This window comes from Chiloscyllium plagiosum, unplaced genomic scaffold, assembly GCF_037043375.1.
Source record: "Chiloscyllium plagiosum isolate Xiang-an unplaced genomic scaffold, Cpla_swu_hap1 HiC_scaffold_47, whole genome shotgun sequence".
Classification (NCBI taxonomy): domain Eukaryota; kingdom Metazoa; phylum Chordata; class Chondrichthyes; order Orectolobiformes; family Hemiscylliidae; genus Chiloscyllium; species Chiloscyllium plagiosum.
The window spans coordinates 17638706-17661800 of NW_028270185.1; the positions used below are offsets into that span (position 1 = coordinate 17638706).

General features: G+C 44.0%; 1 protein-coding gene across 15 annotated transcripts in view; it reads left to right on the forward strand.

Annotated features, from left to right (window-relative positions):
* LOC122542710 (ryanodine receptor 1-like) overlaps positions 1-23095 on the forward strand; it is a 404506-nt gene that overhangs the window by 54003 nt on the left and 327408 nt on the right. For 9 of the 15 annotated variants that reach the window (XM_087983940.1, XM_087983944.1, XM_087983942.1 and 6 more), the window contains exon 4: positions 18795-18815. The exons of the other annotated variants lie outside the window; for them this stretch is intronic. In XM_087983940.1, the coding sequence (XP_087840066.1) occupies positions 18795-18815 (21 nt within the window). The remainder of the gene's footprint in view (positions 1-18794; positions 18816-23095) is intronic. 15 annotated transcript variants of the gene reach the window in all.

Sequence of the window (23095 nt, forward strand, 5' to 3'; positions counted from 1 at the left end):
AAGACTATAGAACTTGATTTTGAAGTTACCTAAATTAAAATGAGCATTAATAAAATACATTAGTTATATAATTTAGTTGTGAGATAACGTGCCTAACCTTGATGGTCTATAGTTGAAATATTGATTGTAAGAATTATAAACAACTTGCAGTGGGTACCATTTTTGAGAGAAAGCTTCATAATGTTCTTAACAGTTCCAAATTTTTATTTTATTCTCTGATTTAGTTACCAAATTTCGATACTATATCAAATGACAATGAGTGACAAAATTGAAGAATTTACAAATTAGTTTTATCTGATTGGCATTAGCTGCCCCATCTATGATCAATGTGGTTCCTGAAATTGATTTGAGTTCTTTTAATGTTGGAAGGAAGGGACATTATGGATTTTATTGAATAATTTCCTAAATGTACAGTTCAGCAGGATACTCTTAAACTAAGACAACTTCACTATTACTGTATGATTATGGATTTAGGACTATATTCATGTTGTGTCTTCTGTTTGCCCCATTATTTGTGGAGCTCTGGTCACCTCTGTGACATTTCAATTAAATTGTGCTTGAAGGCATGCCTGAAACTGAATAAAATGTTTCTTTTTGCCCAGGAAACATTTGTATTCAACACTATTATTTTCCTGTAATGTTGAAATATTTTTGAAATATTTTGATTTTGTATGTGTCCAAATAGGATAAAATAGATTACTGTAGTTACTTTGTTTGAATATTTAGTACAGCCTACTTTATTAATTCATCATTTGTATATCCAACAGCTTTTCTATTCCAGCACCTGATTGAGGTGCGAGATCCTTGGGCAAAATTAGAAATCCTGATGATAAATTGAATGCAATGTCACTTTTTTCATAATGCAATACCTGCTAATTGCTACCCTTCAATTCCAGTTCTAATATTATGAACTCCAGATGTATTACAGAAAAATTGTATAACAAAAGACAAATAACCAGGAAACAGATGGGAGAATGATTTATGAGAGAAGACTATTTTGGGAGATGACATTGGTAAAATGTATGTGAGATATTCAACAGTAGCTTGGTATTTCACATATTAAATAGAAATGAGGAGGGAAAGGTGTATTATTTAATTTATTTGTTTAATCAATATTGATGTCATTAGTGAGTGGTCTCAATAACAAATAAAAGTAATAAATGTCAACTTTATACCTTTAATACCAACTTATTATAGAAGATAATGTGTTTTTCAAACCCATGATTTCCTAATTATTTTAAAACCATAAATTAAAGGCACCTGAAATTTTGTAAATTTCTCATTTATGAACTATTTATATGAAATATTCTTATGGTGCATTAAAGAGTGAAATGAAATATTGGCTACTTTTTCATTCTCTATTCTGCACGTGATATGTGATTTATAGCCTGGCTTGTTGGGTTGCAGAGAAACCATATGTTGAGCACGTACATGATATTGCGGATTAGTGGGTCTGGATGGATCATTCAAGCTAGCTTTTTCTCATTCTGTAGGTTCTTTGCTGTTAGTTGTAGACATTTATGCACTAGAAGTTGAAGATATTGTTTCCAGTTTCTCTTATAGATACAAATAGAATAATTAGACTTTATTTCAAAATATTAGCCCAGTTATTTTTAGGTCCCCCAGATTATTGTTTTTGTTGGGGCAAAGTGGGGATGTATATCAACACTGTGGAAATCCAGTAGCTGACTGGAATTGCCCAAGAATTCTGATTTGACAATTCCCCTGAAAAATTGAAGGTTTTAGAGGTTTTTCACTTATTTAGCTTAATAGTTGCTCAGGAAAGGTTAGAACATTAAAAGCCCACTCCAACTCCTGGGCAACTATTAAGCAACACTTCTGATTCACCACTGACTTTAACTCTCCCTGACCTGATTCTTCAACCTGCCCGAAGCACTTATCTGATAACCTCCATTCACTTGGCACCCCACCTATCTGTTCCACCCACCTATTTACACTTTGCTTATATACTTATCCCTTCACAGTAACTGTCAAAAGTGAGTGTGGGCTTTAAGAGTATAGAATACAGCATTTATTGCTTTTAAAATAGATGTGGCTTTGCAATGATCGTCTCCACTGCTAGCTGCAAGGTTTCCTGGACTGTTCTGTGTTATTTTGGAAGAGGAAGTTTCTGTCCAAGAATGTCCAGAGTAAATTTGATCCAAAATAAGTGTTTAATGTTTTAACAGATCAGCATTGTAAATAGGATTTCTGGCCATGACTAGAATTTCTGTGCTATTCTGTATATGTACAGAGTATTTATGGTCAACGACTCTTAAAACAAGTAATTCAGTAAAGAGTTCATTCTCAAGTGCAAATTTAAAACTTATATTGTATACAAAAAGTATTCTTCAAGGTTGTGCTTGCACAATTTATTTGTTCACATCAAAGCAAATAAAATATCTGTATGCTTGGGTGATTAGCACTAGCTTTTTAAATGTTTACAGTATGCAATCAACCATTCAAAAGTGCTGATGCACACAATTAATTATTCCAAACATTTTTAGTCAACCCCACATGCTTCTGCAAAGCATTAAATTTGCCCGCGGTTCAAAAAGTTCACTTAGAAAAGATGGCCACACTGTTACACGTATATCTGAAGATAGGATAAGAAGCACAATCAGGCTCAGGAACCTCCAGTTGCGCTTTGAAGATTGATCAATGCTGGCAAATACCTCAGTCAGTACAAAAGCCTGGCTTGAGTCAGACTATGCCAAAGCAGTGCTGAGAAACCTCTTGCATTCAGTGAAATAGATTAGTACAAAGAGCACACTAGCAATAAGATGTTACTAAATCATCCTGAGATATTTAGACAAATTAACTTTAATCCCACTCAAAGAATTGATTATTTGTCATTAACCCAGGAATTACTTTAAACAATGGCCTTGGCCATCACTAAAGGAATTTATTAACTATTAAATGACCCTTAGAATATCTTCTGTCATGAACCTGATGGAAATCAGACCCCTTATTCCATGAACTGTTACATGAAAAATTGCCAATTCAGTCTCTAGAATGGTTACTGCCAGACTGTGACCACTGTCTTAAGACAAAAGAAATTCGCACCAGGTTCATCAATGAACAAGAAAGCAATTTATTTATTATAACAAATGTATCCTGTAACATGGCAGAGTAGATTATTAAACTATACCCCATTAATATCAAATACACATGCATTTATTCACACAAGAGGGACACAAAATCAGTCTTTTTAAGACTATAACAACTGGAAAGTATGGGGTCCAAAAAAGACATCCATTCCATTGATTCAAAGTTCAATCAAAAAGGGAAATGAGGTGACTTTTCTCAGCTTTAAGAAAAGGTTTTGCCATTGATATCACACTTCTGTTAACTGTGGCAGTTCTCAATTCGGTGGTTAGTCAATTAAACTGATGTCCTGGTTTAGATTTTAAAGTCTGGAGGTGTTTATTTTTGTTTCTTTTCACAAAGACTTTGAGTATTATCTCCTTTTCAATTTAAAAACAGATTTTGTTTGATGTGGACTGTTTGTTTCTCTCGGTGACCAACTACCATTTACAACCAGTCCATGAGCAGTTGCTCATTCTTCCAAAGGCTCCTAGTGCTACATATCCCAAAGAAGTATCAAAATCTAGCTTCCAAAAAATACATGTTCTGGTTAAACAACAAGTTTTAGGACTCTTGCAGATTATCTTCTCCAAAATTGATCATTAAAAATAACAAAGATGTGAGCTGGAATTTGTGGGTTGAAGATGACTGGGACACAGGTTGTAGTAAAAGGTAAAGAAGAGGCCAAAAAAGTTTTTTTTTGAGGCCAGGCCTGGAGTCTAATTGCAAGTTGAGTCTCGATCGAAAGAATCCTAACAGACACAGCGACCCTGGGAAGAGCATTATGTTTAAATAGATAGTAGAAGTCAAGGTCAGTGCATGGAAATTGCCTCCAAGTCAGGAAGAGATTCTGTGCTCAAGCAGATGGCAGTTGTTGAATGGCATTTGAGGCCTTCGGAAAAGGCTATTGGTTTATCAAGGCATAGTCATTATTGAAGTTTATTTTCTAGAACTATGTTTTCTGGGAAGGTGAACTTGGTTGCTGACAATACAGAATGAAGATTTGAAAGCTCCTTGCCTAAACTTGCACACCAGCTTTTGGCAGCACTGAGAGGGAAAAAGCTGAATGATAAGTGTTACCACCTGAGTGAACTGAAGACAACCTTGATTGATGGTTCCAGAAAAGCAACCAAGAAATCTACATCTATGCCTATGGCATCATGAAAGCCATTTAAGTAATCTGACCAATTTTGTTATTTTCTTTTATTTATCCCTTAACTGTTTCTTTGTATTTATCTGTCCTCTGTGCAAATGGAGCGGAAAACAATTTTTCAGGTTTAAAGCAAAGACGTTAATTAGATTACGGTGTTGTTTAATTTTTCTGTTATTGTGTATTTAATAAATTCTGTATTTTTGTTTATGATAAACCAGTTTCAGGAAATTAATTATTCATTAAGTTTGGGATTGGTTATTCAAAAATATGATCCGGGATCATTGGTGTAACTATTTGGTGTGTTTGGGGTTAGTGTTACTGTGCTGTGCATAAAGAGGTAGAAAAGTTGTCTGTTTTCATGTTGTAGCATCCCACAGTTCAACTTTTACTTGTGGATTATTTTTAAAAATAATCCAACTTCACTTTTCTGGTTTGCATTTCCAAATAAAATATCTGTGGCTCTTACACCCGTCTCTGGAATATTGAGGTCTCTGCAGCTCCAAACCAATAAAATACTTGAAAACAATCTCAACATTGTGTGGCTTTTGAGAATATATAACCCTTGTGTATTTACATTTATAGTCATGTGTCCTACTTTATTTAGAGGCTTCTGAGTGGCTTCAGTCCACAGGCTGAGGAGGTAGAAAAGAAGAATTTGAATTTTCACTGGCCATTCACAAATTCAGGAAATCTCAAATAACTTTACAGTCGATAAGACAAATATTTGAAGTACAACACGGTTAGGTAGAAAAGACTATCCACTTTCCAAATAATGTAAAGCATATTTTTGATTGTGTTCTGAAATGTGAAAAGGACGTTTTTAAAACTAAGGATTATAAAAAGGATTGCTTCACCTAATACAATGAGTTTGGTAATTTATATTTAAGTGTATTTACTTCACATGGTCAGGAAATTTCTCACAATCAGGAAGGAGAGATCACTTCCGGAGGTAGGCATAGCCTGAGTTTCTGGGATTTTGCAGCAACACGGAGGGAAGAGATGCAGTTTGCTTGCTTTTTTGGCTCTGCTTGTAAAAGGTCTTTTAACAGCATAAATTAAAGCCCATGATCAGGGACATAGCACAAAACAAACAAACACACCCAGAGGGAAAGCTGCAAGTACATTGGTTGGTAATAGCTGCTATTTTGATTATCTTAGTTACTTTCAGATTAAAGGTGGGTAGCAGAAATATTTTACAGATTTTGAAAAGAAACTAAAAAACCAGTAGGAAATCTAAGATTAAAAAAAAAACACATTGTAAGAACAAAATAAATAACAGAGATGCAGGGCAAGGTGACATGTTGTTCCGCATGATGTGGGAGCTGATGGTCTCTATTGCAGTTGATAGTGTTGGTTGATTGAGGAACTCTGGCTCAGAATTGATAAGCTATAGTCTGATCTTAGAACATTGATACATCAGGGAGGGAGAGTGTAGCCTGGATGCTGTGTTTCAGGAGGCAGACAGACCTCATGGATTAAGTACTTCAAATTTGGCCAGTGGTCTGGGAAAGGAAGGTATGATTATGAGCAAGGCAGTTAGTGGGAGCCAGGAGGTAGTATTGCAGATCCCCTAGCTTGTCTTAACAGGTTTGAGATTTTTTTTGCTCCCTGTGTAATGAGATTAGGGGACCTTAGGCAGAATAAGCAAACTAGCCATAGTACCATGTTACAGGGAGCTATTCGAGTGAGTGGAGAAAAGAGAAATGTTGTTACTATCTAGTCAGGGGACTAGCTGCTGTTCTCTGACCAGAATCGGTAGTCCCAAAGGTTGTGTTGTCTGGCTGATGCTTGGGTTCAGGATATCTTCGTTGGGTTGCAGAGGAGCTTGGAGTGGGAGGGGAAGGATCCAGTTGTCATGTTCCATGTAGGTACCAGCAGTATTGGTTGAAAGAGTTCTGCAGAGGGAATATGAGCAGTTAGGGGCTAAATTAAAATACAATCAGTAAAGGCCTGAGCCACATGCTAATTGGCACAGGGTCAACAAGATTAAAGGGATAAATGCGTGGTTCAGCGATTGGTGGGAGAAATGTGTTAAAGTTCATAGGATAGTTGACAATAGTATGGGGGAAAGGAGGAAGCTGTTTGATGGGATGGGTTCCACCTGAATCAATTTGGTACCAGAATTGTGGCCGGTTGCAAATTAGGGTTGTATACAGGGATTCAAACCAAATAAGGGGCTGGATTCAATTGCATGGAGAATAAGAAACTCAAAGATAAACATTCAGATTGCAGGTTGTAATGGGGCTGATTGTTATCAAGTACAGGGCAGAATCTATGAATGTCATTATTATACTAAGGAAACATAAAATTGTGGGGGAATTTGATATTAGAACAAATTTAAAGGCTTTGTATCTTAATGCATGAGCATTCGGAATAAGGTAGACAAACTGTGAGTGCAAATTGAGTAAATGATTATGATTCCTAGTCATTACGGAAACATAGTTACAAGGAGGTCAAAACTGAGAGCTAACGTTTAGGGATATTTGATCTTTTGGAAAGACAAGGCGGTTGGAAAAGGTGCCTGGTAGCACTTAAGAAATGAAATGAGGACAGTTGTGAGAGATGTTCTAAGCTTGGATGACATATAGGTTGTACGGGCAGAGGTTAAAAAACAGCAAGGGAAAGAAGTCATTAGGAGGAGTATGCAAACCCCCAAACAGTAGCCACTGTGGAGGAAACGCTATAAATTAGCAAATAATAGGAACATGTACAAAGAATAGAGCAATAAATATGGGTGACTTTAATATTAGTGTTGATTCGTTTAATCAAATTGGAAATAGCAAAAGCCCTAAAGACACTGATAAATTCGGAATCCAGCAAAAGAGGGTTAAAAAGATTTTACAAAGAGAAAAAGTAAACCATGAGGGCAAACTAGCAAGGAATATACAAAAAAGACTATTTGAGCTTCTAAATAGTTAAAAAGGAAGAGAGAAGGTCAAAGTGAATGTGGATCCCTTACAAAATAAGCCTGGGACGATGGTTATGGGGAGCAGGAAATGACAGGAGTTTAGTAGGTGCTTTATGTCAGTCTTTACAGTGAAAGATACTTCAAACATCCCATTAATATTAAAGAGTAGATGGGAGAATTAAGCACCATCTCCATCACCAGAGAAGTAGTATTGGATATACTAACGTGGCTAGAGGGAGAAGTTCTCTGGCCCTGATGGCTTGCATCCTCAAGTTGTAAGAGAGATAGCTACAAGATAGTGGCTACAGTGGTTGTAGTTTTCCAAATGTCCCTGGATCTGGAGATGTACCAGAGGATTGGAAAACTGTCTATCTGGCACCTCTACACAAAAAAGGAGGGAGGCAAAACGTGTGTATCTATATCTTATCTATCTATAAGGCACACAAGTTGTCAAGTGGAATATAATGTGGAAGTGAGAACAAGAGAACGATATTATTTCAATGGAGGAAAATGGCGGAAAGCCGCAACACAAAAGGACTTGACAGTACTTAGGTAGAAAGCTAGCACACAGATGCAGCGTCAGGAAGCCTGATGGAATGTTGGCCCTTGTTTCAAGGGAGTTGGACTATAAGTGGGGAAGTCTTATTGCAACCGTACAAGGTTTTGAGATCACTTCAGGAGTACTGTGAACAGTTTTGGTTCCCTTTATTTAAGGAATCATATAAGTTTCATTGGAGGCAGTTCAGAGAAGGTTCATTGGGATGGTCCTTGGAATGAAAGTATTGTCTTATGAGCAAAGGTTGAACAGGTTGGGGCTGTACTCACTGGAGTTTAAAAGTATGCGGTGATATAATTGAAACATGTAGATTCTTCAGGGGCTTGACAGGATAAATTCTGAGGAGTTTTCCCCTCGTAGGTGAGTCTAGGACCAGAAGACAGTATCAGAATAACAGTTCTTCAGTTTAAGACATAAGAAATTTTTCTCTGAGGGTCGTGGGTTTTTGGAATTTCTTGCCTCAGAGCTGTGGAGCTAGACTTTAAGACTGAGCTGGATTGTCGATCAATCGGGGAATCAAGGGTGATGGGGAAGGGGCAGGAAAGTGGACTTGAGGAATGTTAGAACAGTCATGATCCTATTGAATGGTGAATGCAGGCTGGATGGACTGAATACTAACCAAGTTCCTATTTCATATGCTTTTATGATTTTACAGTGATGTGATATTCAACCATTGGAGGGGTTTGTCCTCTGCCTGACAAGAACGATGGGGGTTAGCTTCTGGGTAGCTGAACAGCTTGTGAGTGTGAACAGTATTACTAGAAACGCTCACTAGTTGGTTAAAAGCAATAGTTTACAATCAGTCCGTGCTTGCTGCAAGGAAATGAAACAATCTGGGGAAGAGAGATTGAAGAATAGCACGTCCTGGTAACTGAAAGATCATTTTGATAAACCGTGTGATAGGAGCCATTGAACTGCATTCCCAGCTTTTCCCTCAATCCATAACATAATATTTTTTGTCTGGTGTTTGCCTATATGTATATCTCGGGGGAGTATTCTAATGTGATTAGAGTACATGTTGACAATTCATATTGTTAATCTGTAGCTAGAATTCACTTGTTTGTAACAAATAGTAATTCCTGGTAAATACAGAAACCTGGTCCATGTTTTCTGTTTGTTCGGGTCTAAACAGAAGTTAAAATGGGAAACCTTTCCATACTTTGATAAAATCTTTAATTTTTGTGACAACTCCAAGAAAAGAGAGGCTTGTTTTCCAGCAGAACACACCAGTGAAGCATGACCATCGCATACAGATAAATCATCAGATAATTTCCTTCAATTTCTTTTGTTACATAATATTCTGTATTGCCCTGGAGGTCTGACTTTGGTTCCCTTCTCTTTTAGCTCTTGATGGAAGAATGTATTTCACCTGTACCTGATGTAATTCTTTTGGGAAAGGTCTAAATGAATGTTTATTATTGTTGAAATAGATTTACATACATGCCTGAATGAAGTCCATCACCTTTATTCTTCCATAGCAACAGCTTACTCGTCTGATTAAATCTTGCAAGTATATAGTTTTGAAAAAGAGGGGGGGGCGATTATTAAATGGCTAGTTAGTTTCAATTGATTATGAGTCCAATATGAGCTTGTACGATTTTACAAATTCTAGACCTTTATTACGGAGACTATCTCACTGTTCTGTTGTAACATGTTTCGTTAATGCGAATTCGTTGTAATGTGATTGATGAATTGGGGACACTCTTTCTAAAGTGCGAACTTTCAAAACATCAGTTGGTTGTAACGCGATAACATCGCCAACACTTTAAGTGCTGTTTCTAAACTAGTTTTTCTATAACGCGGGGTTGCACAAGAACACAACCATCGTATTATCGAAGAACTACCTGTATTGCTTGTCTGCAATGTCATGCCAACATTTATTTGCATGCTTAGTATATGCTGACTCATCAAACCAAGCTGTATTTTTATGCAGTGAAGATCCTCTTTAGGTAAGCAGTTACTACATGGTTTGAAATTATTCAGCCTAGGTTGCCCTACTGAATCTATTGTTTAATAATTGAAAAAAGTTACGACTTTTTAGTGGTACATGCTCTGTGTAATTCAAGATATTACTCTTAACTGATTTTCTTTTCAAAGACTTTGAATCTTCTGTATTCCATTTCTAAACATCTTTCATTGAGCATGCTGAATATGTCACAGTCATCAATTCATGCTTATACGTCAAGGCACTGTTAGTTAACACTTCTTTCACTGTGGTTTCAAATAAAGTTTAAATGTGTCTAGTTATCTGTAAGTACTGTACTATTTACATTGATGTATCAGTGAAATAATAAAACTGGTAAAAAGTGATGTATTCCTTGCAGGTAGCTGTTTGGGATTAAAGCATGGTGGTGTAGTGGTAATGTTACTGGGCCAGTAATCCAGAGGCATCTGGTGGACTTTGAATTCAATTAATACGTAAGAGCCTAACATATAGCAACTATCATTGTTGTTAAAAACCCGTCTGGTTCACTGATGTCCTTTAGGGAAAGAAATTTGCCATCCTTACCCGATCTGGCCTACACCCACATCAATACCATTGACTCTTAACTACCCTCTGCAATGACTTAGCAAGCCCACAATCCACAGAAGAATAAAAGAGGCTCAATTTTATGTTTTAAACGTGTACTGATACCTGGAAAGCAGACTGACAGGTGAAGAGAGATGGATTGAATCATTTAGGATTATATTCATTTGAGTTTACAAGAAGGAGAGGGGATGTCATAGAACCCTATAAAATTCTAGAATGGATAAGTGCAAGAAGGATGTTTCCAATCTCTGGGGAATCTAGAACGAGGAGTCACAGTGTAAGGATATGAGGTAGGTCATTTAGGACTGAGATGAGGAGAAAATTCTTCATATAGATTGATGAGCCTTTGGAATTTTCTGCCATAGAAAGTAGTTCAGGCCAAAATACATACTGTGTTCAAGAAAGAAATATAGAATTAGAGTATCCTTTACTGTCACGTTCGCTCCAGTACAGAAGTACAGTGAAAAGTTTGACAATGTCTCACCTTATGGTGTCATCTTAGGTACTCAGTGCATAGGTACAAATCTTAGATTCAAAAGAAGAATAAAAAACAAAGTAGTTGCATTATTTTACAGTGATTCATAATAGAAGTTAGTGAAAAGGATAAACATTACATTGCAGTAACTCAGCACAGGAGCCCCCATTCACACTGCACCAGACCCAGGCCAACAACTGTCTCTGCTCTGCACTGATTGTCAATGCTCCAAGGTAGGGTTTCTCTGGACTGTTTTCCCCATGTCGGTTTCCCCTTGGGGATTGCGTCCCCTCGACGGCCTCCCCTCGCCGGCCCCCGCTCTGTAACTGCTTCCCCACGCCAGGCTCCACTCTGGGACTGCTTCCCCACGCCAGGCTCCACTCTAGGACTGCTTCCCCTCGCCATCCTCCGCTCTGGGACTGCTTCCCCACGCCAGCCTCCGCTCTGGGACTGCTTCCCCACGCCAGGCTCCACTCTGGGACTGCTTCCCCTCGCCAGGCTCCGCTCTGGGACTGCTTCCCCTCGCCAGGCTCCACTCTGGGACTGCTTCCCCACGCCAGGCTCCGCTCTGGGACTGCTTCCCCACGCCAGCCTCCGCTCTGGGACTGCTTCCCCACGCCAGGCTCCACTCTGGGACTGCTTCCCCACGCCAGCCTCCGCTCTGGGACTGCTTCCCCACGCCAGGCTCCACTCTGGAACTGCTTCCCCTCGCCAGGCTCCACTCTGGAACTGCTTCCCCACGCCAGCCTCCGCTCTGGGACTGCTTCCCCTCGCCAGGCTCCACTCTGGAACTGCTTCCCCACGCCAGGCTCCACTATGGGACTGCTTCCCCACGCCAGCCTCCGCTCTGGGACTGCTTCCCCACGCCAGGCTCCACTCTGGAACTGCTTCCCCACGCCAGCCTCCGCTCTGGGACTGCTTCCCCTCGCCAGGCTCCACTCTGGAACTGCTTCCCCACGCCAGGCTCCACTATGGGACTGCTTCCCCACGCCAGCCTCCGCTCTGGGACTGCTTCCCCACGCCAGGCTCCACTCTGGAACTGCTTCCCCACGCCAGCCTCCGCTCTGGGACTGCTTCCCCTCGCCAGGCTCCACTCTGGAACTGCTTCCCCACGCCAGGCTCCACTATGGGACTGCTTCCCCACGCCAGCCTCCGCTCTGGGACTGCTTCCCCACGCCAGGCTCCACTCTGGGACTGCTTCCCCACGCCAGGCTCCACTCTAGGACTGCTTCCCCTCGCCATCCTCCACTCTGGGACTGCTTCCCCACGCCAGCCTCCGCTCTGGGACTGCTTCCCCACGCCAGGCTCCACTCTGGGACTGCTTCCCCACGCCAGGCTCCACTCTGGAACTGCTTCCCCACGCCAGCCTCCGCTCTGGGACTGCTTCCCCTCACCAGGCTCCACTCTGGAACTGCTTCCCCACGCCAGGCTCCACTCTGGGACTGCTTCCCCACGCCAGGCTCCACTCTGGAACTGCTTCCCCACGCCAGCCTCCGCTCTGGGACTGCTTCCCCTCGCCATCCTCCACTCTGGGACTGCTTCCCCACGCCAGGCTCCACTCTGGAACTGCTTCCCCACGCCAGCCTCCGCTCTGGGACTGCTTCCCCTCGCCAGGCTCCACTCTGGAACTGCTTCCCCACGCCAGCCTCCGCTCTGGGACTGCTTCCCCTCGCCATCCTCCACTCTGGGACTGCTTCCCCTCGCCATCCTCCACTCTGGGACTGCTTCCCCTCGCCATCCTCCACTCTGGGACTGCTTCCCCTCGCCAGGCTCCACTCTGGAACTGCTTCCCCACGCCAGCCTCCACTCTGTGACTGCTTCCCCACGCCATCCTCCGCTCTGGGACTGCTTCCCCTCGCCAGGCTCCACTATGGGACTGCTTCCCCTCGCCATCCTCCACTCTGGGACTGCTTCCCCTCGCCATCCTCCACTCTGGGACTGCTTCCCCTCGCTATCCTCCACTCTGGGACTGCTTCCCCTCGCCATCCTCCACTCTGGGACTGCTTCCCCTCGCCATCCTCCACTCTGGGACTGCTTCCCCTCGCTATCCTCCACTCTGGGACTGCTTCCCCTCGCCAGCCTCCACTCTGTGACTGCTTCCCCACGCCGGCCCCCGCTCTGGAACTGCTTCCCCACGCCAGCCTCCGCTCTGGGACTGCTTCCCCTCGCCAGGCTCCGCTCTGGGACTGCTTCCCCTCGCCATCCTCCACTCTGGGACTGCTCCCCCTGCCGTCCTCCACTCTGGGACTGCTTCCCCTCGCCAGGCTCCGCTCTGGGACTGCTTCCCCACGCCGGCCCCCACTCTGGAACTGCTTCCCCACGCCAGCCTCTGCTCTGGGACTGCTTCCCCTCGCCATCCTCCACTCTGGGACTGCTTCCCCCCGCCAGGCTCCGCTCTGGGACTGCTTCCCCTCGCCATCCTCCACTCTGGGACTGCTTCCCCTCGCCAGGCTCCACTCTGTGACTGCTTCCCCTCGCCAGGCTCCGCTCTGGGACTGCTTCCCCTCGCCAGGCTCCGCTCTGGGACTGCTTCCCCTCGCCAGGCTCCACTCTGGGACTGCTTCCCCTCGCCAGGCTCCGCTCCGGGACAGTTTCCCCTCGCTGGCCTCCCCTCTGGGACTGCTTCCCCTCGCCAGGCTCCGCTCCGGGATTGCTTCCCCTCGCCAGGCTCCGCTCTGGGACTGCTTCCCCTCGCCAGGCTCCGCTCTGGAACTACTTCCCCTCGCCAGGCTCCGCTCTGGAACTACTTCCCCTTGCCGGTCTCCGCTCTGGGATTACCTCCCCTCGCCGGCCTCCCCTCTGGGACTGCTTCCCCTCGCCAGGCTCCGCTCTGGAACTACTTCCCCTCGCCAGGCTCCGCTCTGGGATTGACTCCCCTCACCGGCCTTCGCTCTGGGACTACTTCCCCTCGCCAGGCTCTGCTCTGGGATTGCCTCCCCTCGCCGCCCTCCACTCTGGGACTGTTTCCCCTCGCCGGCCTCTGCTCTGGACTGTTTCCCCTTCCCGGCCTCCACTCTGGGACTGCTTCCCCTCGCCAGGCTCCGCTCTGGGACTGCTTCCCCTCGCCAGGCTCCGCTCTGGGACTGCTTCCCCTCGCCAGCCTCCGCTCTGGGACTGCTTCCCCTCGCCAGGCTCCACTCTGGGACTGCTTCCCCTCGCCAGGCTCCACTCTGGGACTGCTTCCCCTCGCCAGGCTCCGCTCTGGGACTGCTTCCCCTCGCCAGCTTCCGCTCTGGGACTGCTTCCCCTCGCCAGGCTCCACTCTGGAACTGCTTCCCCTCGCCAGCCTCCGCTCTGGGACTGCTTCCCCTCGCCAGGCTCCACTCTGGGACTGCTTCCCCTCGCCAGGCTCCACTCTGGGACTGCTTCCCCACGCCAGGCTCCACTCTGGAACTGCTTCCCCACGCCAGCCTCCGCTCTGGGACTGCTTCCCCTCACCAGGCTCCACTCTGGAACTGCTTCCCCACGCCAGGCTCCACTCTGGGACTGCTTCCCCACGCCAGGCTCCACTCTGGAACTGCTTCCCCACGCCAGCCTCCGCTCTGGGACTGCTTCCCCTCGCCATCCTCCACTCTGGGACTGCTTCCCCACGCCAGGCTCCACTCTGGAACTGCTTCCCCACGCCAGCCTCCGCTCTGGGACTGCTTCCCCTCGCCAGGCTCCACTCTGGAACTGCTTCCCCACGCCAGCCTCCGCTCTGGGACTGCTTCCCCTCGCCATCCTCCACTCTGGGACTGCTTCCCCTCGCCATCCTCCACTCTGGGACTGCTTCCCCTCGCCATCCTCCACTCTGGGACTGCTTCCCCTCGCCAGGCTCCACTCTGGAACTGCTTCCCCACGCCAGCCTCCACTCTGTGACTGCTTCCCCACGCCATCCTCCGCTCTGGGACTGCTTCCCCTCGCCAGGCTCCACTATGGGACTGCTTCCCCTCGCCATCCTCCACTCTGGGACTGCTTCCCCTCGCCATCCTCCACTCTGGGACTGCTTCCCCTCGCTATCCTCCACTCTGGGACTGCTTCCCCTCGCCATCCTCCACTCTGGGACTGCTTCCCCTCGCCATCCTCCACTCTGGGACTGCTTCCCCTCGCTATCCTCCACTCTGTGACTGCTTCCCCACGCCGGCCCCCGCTCTGGAACTGCTTCCCCACGCCAGCCTCCGCTCTGGGACTGCTTCCCCTCGCCAGGCTCCGCTCTGGGACTGCTTCCCCTCGCCATCCTCCACTCTGGGACTGCTCCCCCTGCCGTCCTCCACTCTGGGACTGCTTCCCCTCGCCAGGCTCCGCTCTGGGACTGCTTCCCCACGCCGGCCCCCACTCTGGAACTGCTTCCCCACGCCAGCCTCTGCTCTGGGACTGCTTCCCCTCGCCATCCTCCACTCTGGGACTGCTTCCCCCCGCCAGGCTCCGCTCTGGGACTGCTTCCCCTCGCCATCCTCCACTCTGGGACTGCTTCCCCTCGCCAGGCTCCACTCTGTGACTGCTTCCCCTCGCCAGGCTCCGCTCTGGGACTGCTTCCCCTCGCCAGGCTCCGCTCTGGGACTGCTTCCCCTCGCCAGGCTCCACTCTGGGACTGCTTCCCCTCGCCAGGCTCCGCTCCGGGACAGTTTCCCCTCGCTGGCCTCCCCTCTGGGACTGCTTCCCCTCGCCAGGCTCCGCTCCGGGATTGCTTCCCCTCGCCAGGCTCCGCTCTGGGACTGCTTCCCCTCGCCAGGCTCCGCTCTGGAACTACTTCCCCTCGCCAGGCTCCGCTCTGGAACTACTTCCCCTTGCCGGTCTCCGCTCTGGGATTACCTCCCCTCGCCGGCCTCCCCTCTGGGACTGCTTCCCCTCGCCAGGCTCCGCTCTGGAACTACTTCCCCTCGCCAGGCTCCGCTCTGGGATTGACTCCCCTCACCGGCCTTCGCTCTGGGACTACTTCCCCTCGCCAGGCTCTGCTCTGGGATTGCCTCCCCTCGCCGCCCTCCACTCTGGGACTGTTTCCCCTCGCCGGCCTCTGCTCTGGACTGTTTCCCCTTCCCGGCCTCCACTCTGGGACTGCTTCCCCTCGCCAGGCTCCGCTCTGGGACTGCTTCCCCTCGCCAGGCTCCGCTCTGGGACTGCTTCCCCTCGCCAGCCTCCGCTCTGGGACTGCTTCCCCTCGCCAGGCTCCACTCTGGGACTGCTTCCCCTCGCCAGGCTCCACTCTGGGACTGCTTCCCCTCGCCAGGCTCCGCTCTGGGACTGCTTCCCCTCGCCAGCTTCCGCTCTGGGACTGCTTCCCCTCGCCAGGCTCCACTCTGGAACTGCTTCCCCTCGCCAGCCTCCGCTCTGGGACTGCTTCCCCTCGCCAGGCTCCACTCTGGGACTGCTTCCCCTCGCCAGGCTCCACTCTGGGACTGCTTCCCCTCGCCAGGCTCCACTCTGGGACTGCTTCCCCTCGCCAGGCTCCACTCTGGGACTGCTTCCCCTCGCCAGGCTCCACTCTGGGACTGCTTCCCCTCGCCAGGCTCCACTCTGGGACTGCTTCCCCACGCCAGGCTCCACTCTGGGACTGCTTCCCCTCGCCAGGCTCCACTCTGGCTCTGCTTCCCCTCGCCAGGCTCCACTCTGGCTCTGCTTCCCCTCGCCAGGCTCCACTCTGGAACTGCTTCCCCTCGCCAGCCTCCGCTCTGGGACTGCTTCCCCTCGCCAGGCTCCACTCTGGGACTGCTTCCCCTCGCCAGGCTCCACTCTGGCTCTGCTTCCCCTCGCCAGGCTCCACTCTGGGACTACTTCCCCTCGCCGGCCTCTGGTCTGGAACTCTCATATAGTTGTTGGGGCTAAAAGCATCAAAGGGTATGAGGCACAAGCAGGAACAGGATACTGAGTTAGATGATTCAGCCACGATCGTATAATGAATGGCAGAGCGGGATGAAAGTGCTGAATGGCCTCCACATGTTCCTATTTTCTATGTCTTTGGTCTTGACTGCAAAAGGTCTGCTTGCCTGCTGTGTTGGAGGCCCTGAGTCAAGCTTATAGTTATTTTGGTATTATTGGCCCCAAATTTCTGATGGGCGGATGGTCATTACAGAAACATAAATAGGAGTTGTGCCTCGGAACCATGTGGATGTTTTGATGTTGTTGACTGCTTACTCCCTGAGAATAGATCGAAAATTAAAACTTCCTTTAGGCCATTACCTGGCACCTGGAAACCTCCAGTGAAGTCCCCAACTCTGAATTAGAGTTGTTAACTTGAGAGGGTTCCACTTGACTTTGTTTAATATTGTAGTTACTCAGAAGATGTTAACTGTATTACAACATGTTTTAATTCCTGGGTAATAATTAAACTGACTGCTCCTCTTTGAATCCCAATGACACTTGACCCTACCCATTTACGCCTTTTGATCTGACCTCATTCAACTCCTTGCACGCCTAACCTGATACCCCTGATCTCTCCAAGCACTCACCTACCAACCTGCCTTAGCACCCCACCCTCTTCCCATCCAGCACCCTAAATCCTTGCCCACCTGGCACAGGAGCCCCTTCCCCACCCAGCATCGCATCTGTTCACCCACTTGACACCCTAGCCCCATGCCCACTCAGCAGAGCACACCCTACCCGAACTAGTACCCCACTTCATTGATTTTGCATATTTGTGTTCACCAGTGTCTATGAAAGTAGCTTGAAAACCTTTTAATCCCAAAGTATATCTGGAATTGTTGTGAAGAAGTGTGTGGTTTCTTGTTTTGATTCACTTTGTTGCTGTCTGCTTGGATTTCTTCACTGGACTTGATTTGCTCCCTTTGAGAGAGCTTCTGGCCCAGAAGTTTGCACATAAAACTCCTCCAGAGAGAAGTACTTTTCTTGTTTAATCAAGATTGAACTGAAATTGGGTTTCTGATCTTGATCAGTGGGGCTGAGCCACATTGGCTCACTTTAGAGGTAACATCATTATTTCTTTAAACCAATATTGAGAATTATTTGCTATAATTTGAATGATGAAAAATTTTACACCAAATAATTTTGATTTGTAACACCTGTCATTGGTTAAATACCATTCTGTGTCTCAGTTGTCATAGTTGATACATAGCAATTGTGCTGCCCTTCTGGGTGTAAAATCAAAATTAAATTCATTCAGTTGAGACTTTCACATAATGTTTTACTGTTCAATCAGCAAATATGATTGATCCAAGTAGATCTTTTGGGATATGAGGGTTACTAGCAAGGCCAGCATTTATTGCCCTTATTTTCCTTGCATGTTTATGAGCCTTCTGAAACTGAGTGGCTGTCCACAGGGTAGGTAAGAGACAACCACATGGAGTCAGATTGGAGTCACATGCACAGTAAGTGTTTCAGACAGGTAAGGTGTAGTCCAGGCTTCTGTATTACTATTCTGGTAATGTTACAGCTATGATATTATCTCCCAACAGTTTGATGTTGGCTGATATTTGCAAGGAACAGTACGTTTTGAATTACATTGGTTAAAAATATAGATAAAAAGCAACTGGAAAATTTGTTACGTGCAGGGAACCCAGATGTATGCACAACTGGTAAATTTTATTAATTTCACTGCAAAACATTACTATATTTTTGGATATTTTCAAGTAACTGTATATTGCATGAGCAGGACTACGAATCAATAAATGTTAAGTAACAAGTTGACTTTATCTGAAACCATAAGATTGAAGCTGCTCTAGTTCAGAAAAGGGAAGTAACAAAAAGAGTGTGTGTTTGGTCATTACAGTTCATGTCATCATTTTTATTTCTTCATAGCAAACTGCATTTAAGAAAATATTTCTGAACGTGGTTAGTAATTAAGAAGTTATTTTGCTTCCCCACCTGTAACAATTAAAAGGACATAAAATGTCTCCATATCTAGTGATTAGCATTCCAAAATGTTCTATGATTATTGCATCAACCACAACCACTAATTTTGGCCACAAGATCTTATACTTTACTGTTTAATTTGACCTAATGTATAATCTGCTTTATTTTAGATCACTGTGTCATCAAAATTACTGTTAGAAATTGGACTAGCCAGGGGAAAGTGGGGATAGTCTAAAAAGTAGTGCAAGTTGAAAATAATATACTTTTTCTGATTTTCATTTTTTTTATCTGCTATGCAAGCCTCTTGATCTGGACAAATGGGTATGTTGGTGTGTCTACTGATCTGTGGTTTTGTTGCTGTGCCCCTTTTATAAACCATTTTAAATCCCTTGTCATAGGTGATTAGCAGTCAGTGCATGAGCTCTAACACATTTCACTTCACTCATAAAGGCCCTGTTCAAACCTTGTATAACAATTTAATTTCATTGCATTCATTTCACTGCAATGCAGTAAGCTAAATCCTTACTTTACTCTGAAGTTCTGATGTAAAATGGTGTAAGTGTGAAGAAATAAGTATATTGTATTTCAGGAAACTAGTTTATTTCTTGTTCTGTGCAATGCACAAAGAACAATTTCTTAACATATTTGTATCTTTTACTCATAATGATCTTGACCTTTTATCTTTTTTGCATTCAGATTTTGTTTCTGGGTTCTTGCGTTTTCTGTTCAATTCACTGCATTTTATTTTTCACCAAGAAAAAACATTTGGAAAAACAGTGTTCTTTTACCTAGGTTAGGAATGGGTATGGAATTACCTGTTCATGCAGTGTACCTTATTTTCCAAAAAATCTTGATACTTTCACAAGACCTAGATAGATATTAAAGGGGAATATCACTGCCGGGGAAATTGTGTACAGTACGACACAGATATTTTGCTACATCTCCCTGAGAGGCAATATTTGCATTATTCATACTTGAAGCGAAGCTGGAGATGCCCACAACTGGCACCTATTTAGATGCGTTCAGCATTCATTTAGATGCTGTTATGCTTAATGAACATTTGCACCTATTTTCCACCAGTATTTGACTTCTGAGTTCTGTTCCCAATGTTCAGACATGTTGGTGGTTCAGTTTTGATTTGCACATTGTCCTACCTGATTCAAAATCATCCCATACTTGAACAGGTATCTTCGACTCTGGGGTTCTTCTTGATTTAAACAGCCATTGACATCACTTCCCAGGGATGAAATGTTGTTTTCGATGATTTCCTTCTTCCGCTTTCATATAATATTTTCGGCTTTCGTTGTTCCTTTCTTGAAGATGAAACTCATTGTCGGCATAATTGTTCCTCTGGTGCTTCACCACTAAGACTATCATCTGTTCAACCATAGCTGCCTGGTCATATTTTTACCAGTTAACTACACAGAAACAATTGGTGCAATTGAGTCTATCTAAGACTCAGGAATTCCTTTTTGTTCCCATTTTATGTCTTGAAAGAATGAGTGGAGTCTGTGTCCTCTTCAAAGATATTCAATATGATGAACTACATTACCTAAAACCTAGTAAGTGGCTGTCTGAACCTGTTGCACTATTATTGAAGATCATGGCTGATATTCTATCTGACCCCTCTGTATCCTCATATTTCATGATTCTTAGTGCCAGAAGTCTAATGATCTTCATATTAACCAGAATTAACGATTGAAAATCCATAATCCTATGAGGTAAATAATTTTAAAGATTAATTACTCAGAAGAAATTTGCTTGTTTTCATAGCAAATGGCTGACCCCTCACAAGATGCTATGAATCCCAACTCTAATAGTCTAACTAGGCGAATTAACTTGCAACAACTACAATGTTAAGCCCTCAAAGAATTTTAATGTTCCAATGAGGGTATGTCTCATTCTTTTAAAGTTCATTTAAGTAGCTATTTCATCTCCATCTCACATTGGACAAGGAGTCAATGGAGTGTACCTTTGTAACATCCCTCCTAAGGTGAATATAGCCCTCCTTGGGTAAGAAGATCAAAACTGTTAAGGGTACTTCAAGTGCTGTCCCACTGATACCCTACATGATTGCTTTGAAGTAGTGGCTGCATTTGTAGCTGGCAGACCCAGTACCAATTATTCTTTCTCATGTAGTTCTTCTCTTGTGACAGTTACTTTGATTATTTTCAGCAGCCCTTTCATAAAGGACTATGAAATAAAGCAGCCAAAACTGTGATACTTGATCAAAACTGTAGTGCAGATCATTTATCATAAATTAACCACACGTGAATTCTGAAATAGTATTGGTCAATAGCTGTTAAAATACAGTATGTTAACTATCTTTGTCACGTTTTCTCAGGTTAGAGAAATTCACATTTTATGTTTATCTTTCAAAGTCAGTTTCTTCAACATTTCCAATTATACAATGCAAATACTTTTAATCCTTGATTAAGACTAATGTTCCTCTTTAACACCACATCTCCCTGATTATTGATGAAAGCAGTCATGCTAATCAGAAGTTTGAACTCTCTACTTTTAGATAATAGTATATTAAAAGGTTTCTACAAAATTAATTCTCTGTTTTGATTAATTTAATTTATGTCCTGCATTACTTTGACATTTAGATACTGCTGAAGCTTATTACTGAATTTCTAAGAAAACAAACTTGATTTTTTGGAAGCCAAAAGCACATTCATACAATATTAGAACTTCTGCTTTTTCTCTTGAATTGGTATAATGTTTCAAGACTTTTTCTTCTTGCTGTGTTTAAAATAGCATACAGCCTGCCACACCTTTTAGAAACACTGTACAATATTTGGCTGAACAGGGCCATTTTCCTCCCAGCGCTTCAACCCTTTAGCAAGCCAAGTACAGTACACGCCACATAAAAACAGCGGCTGGTGCAAGTGGACTTTTAAGTGCTTTGTGCAATTGTATATTATTATACTTAAAGGGATACATCACATCTACACCCCAGGGCATGCCATTTTGTGGCTGCTACACCTACCTAAAATAGAATTTATATATTTTGCAGGACAAAAATAGAAATATTAAAATGAGATTTAGGTAAGCTGCTCTGTAGAGAAATGATTAAGCTGTCTGATTTTACTTGGTGTGTACTGATTTTTTCTTTGTTTATTTGTGTTGTGGTGATTTTATAACCTTTCACCTGGTAGCTAAAGGGTTACTTACCTAATTCAAATTACTAAAGTTTATAATAACCTTGATTAAATGTGAAATGGTTGTTATTATAATCTAATAACACCATTATTTATCAAATGGAGGTGTTTCATTGCTAATCAGGTAGGTAATTTGTACTATGTTTTATCTTAATTCTGTGTTGAAAATTGTAATTAAAATGGTATTCTCTTCAGATGTTGCAACCATTTTACAGCTATTCCCATTTATTGTGGATCATTTTCAGGCAGTTATTTCTTTATTATTTGCAAATCTGCTTTGAAAGTTTGCAAAGCCTTTTTAAATGTTTTGAAGGGCATAAATAGTGCCAATAACAAGTTACCATAAATACAGATGCAGCTCTTAAGCCGATTTGTATGCTAAATGAATAATATTTATTCTGTTTCAAGATTTTGTTTTATTGTTGCATAACTTGTATCATAATTCCTACAGAAACATTAGGCCACAACGTAGGAACTCGTCTTACTAAAACTTATTAAGAATGAAGTATGAGGGTAAAAAAGGCAAAACATTCCAGAAATCTGAAATAAAATGAAAGAAAAGCTGATAATGCTCAACATGTATTGCAGCATCTTTGAGAGAGAAACTACGTCTGATGAATTTTCTTCAGAAGTTGCTGGAATCTAAGTAATTTCTTTGTACTTTGACTGGCCTGAAAATAAAGAAATGGTTGTGCAAATTGTCAGTGAAATTTTGAGAACAATTTATAACTAATAGCTATAAGATCAACCATTTCTAGTAAAGAGGTTTGGTTGTGGCAGTAGCACAATTGGATAATAACTCGATTTCCCGCTCATCCATCCTGTCATAACTTCTCAAAATTCTATTTTTCAATACAGTTATCGTCATTGGTGTTTAGGTGAATAAGAGTTAAAGTCTCAATCTGCTCAAACTGCCTTCATAAGACAAAGTTAAGAATCACAACACTGGGTTATAGTCCAACAGGTTTATTTGGAAGTATCAGCTTTTGGAGCACTGCTCCTTCGTCAAGTAGTTCGTGGGGAGGGATCATAAGACGTGGAATTTATAGCACAAGATCATAGTGTCATGCAACTGATGTGATATATTGAACAAACCTTGATTGCTGTTCAACAGATAACAGCAGTCTAGGTTTGTTCAATATATTGTATCAGTTGCATGACACTATGATCCTGTGCTATAAATTGTGTCATATGATCCTGCCCCACTAGCAGTGCTCCGAAAGCTTGTACTTCCAAATAAACCTGATGGACTATAACATGGTGTGGTGTGATTTTTAACTTTGTCCATCCCAGTCCAACACTGGCACCTCCTCTTCATAAGACAAGTCTTTTCTCCCAGAAATCAATCAGTGTCCCTTTTCTGAACTCTTTGAATGCAAATATAACTTCAATAAGGAGACCAAAAATATACAAAGTAATCCACATGCATTCTCACTG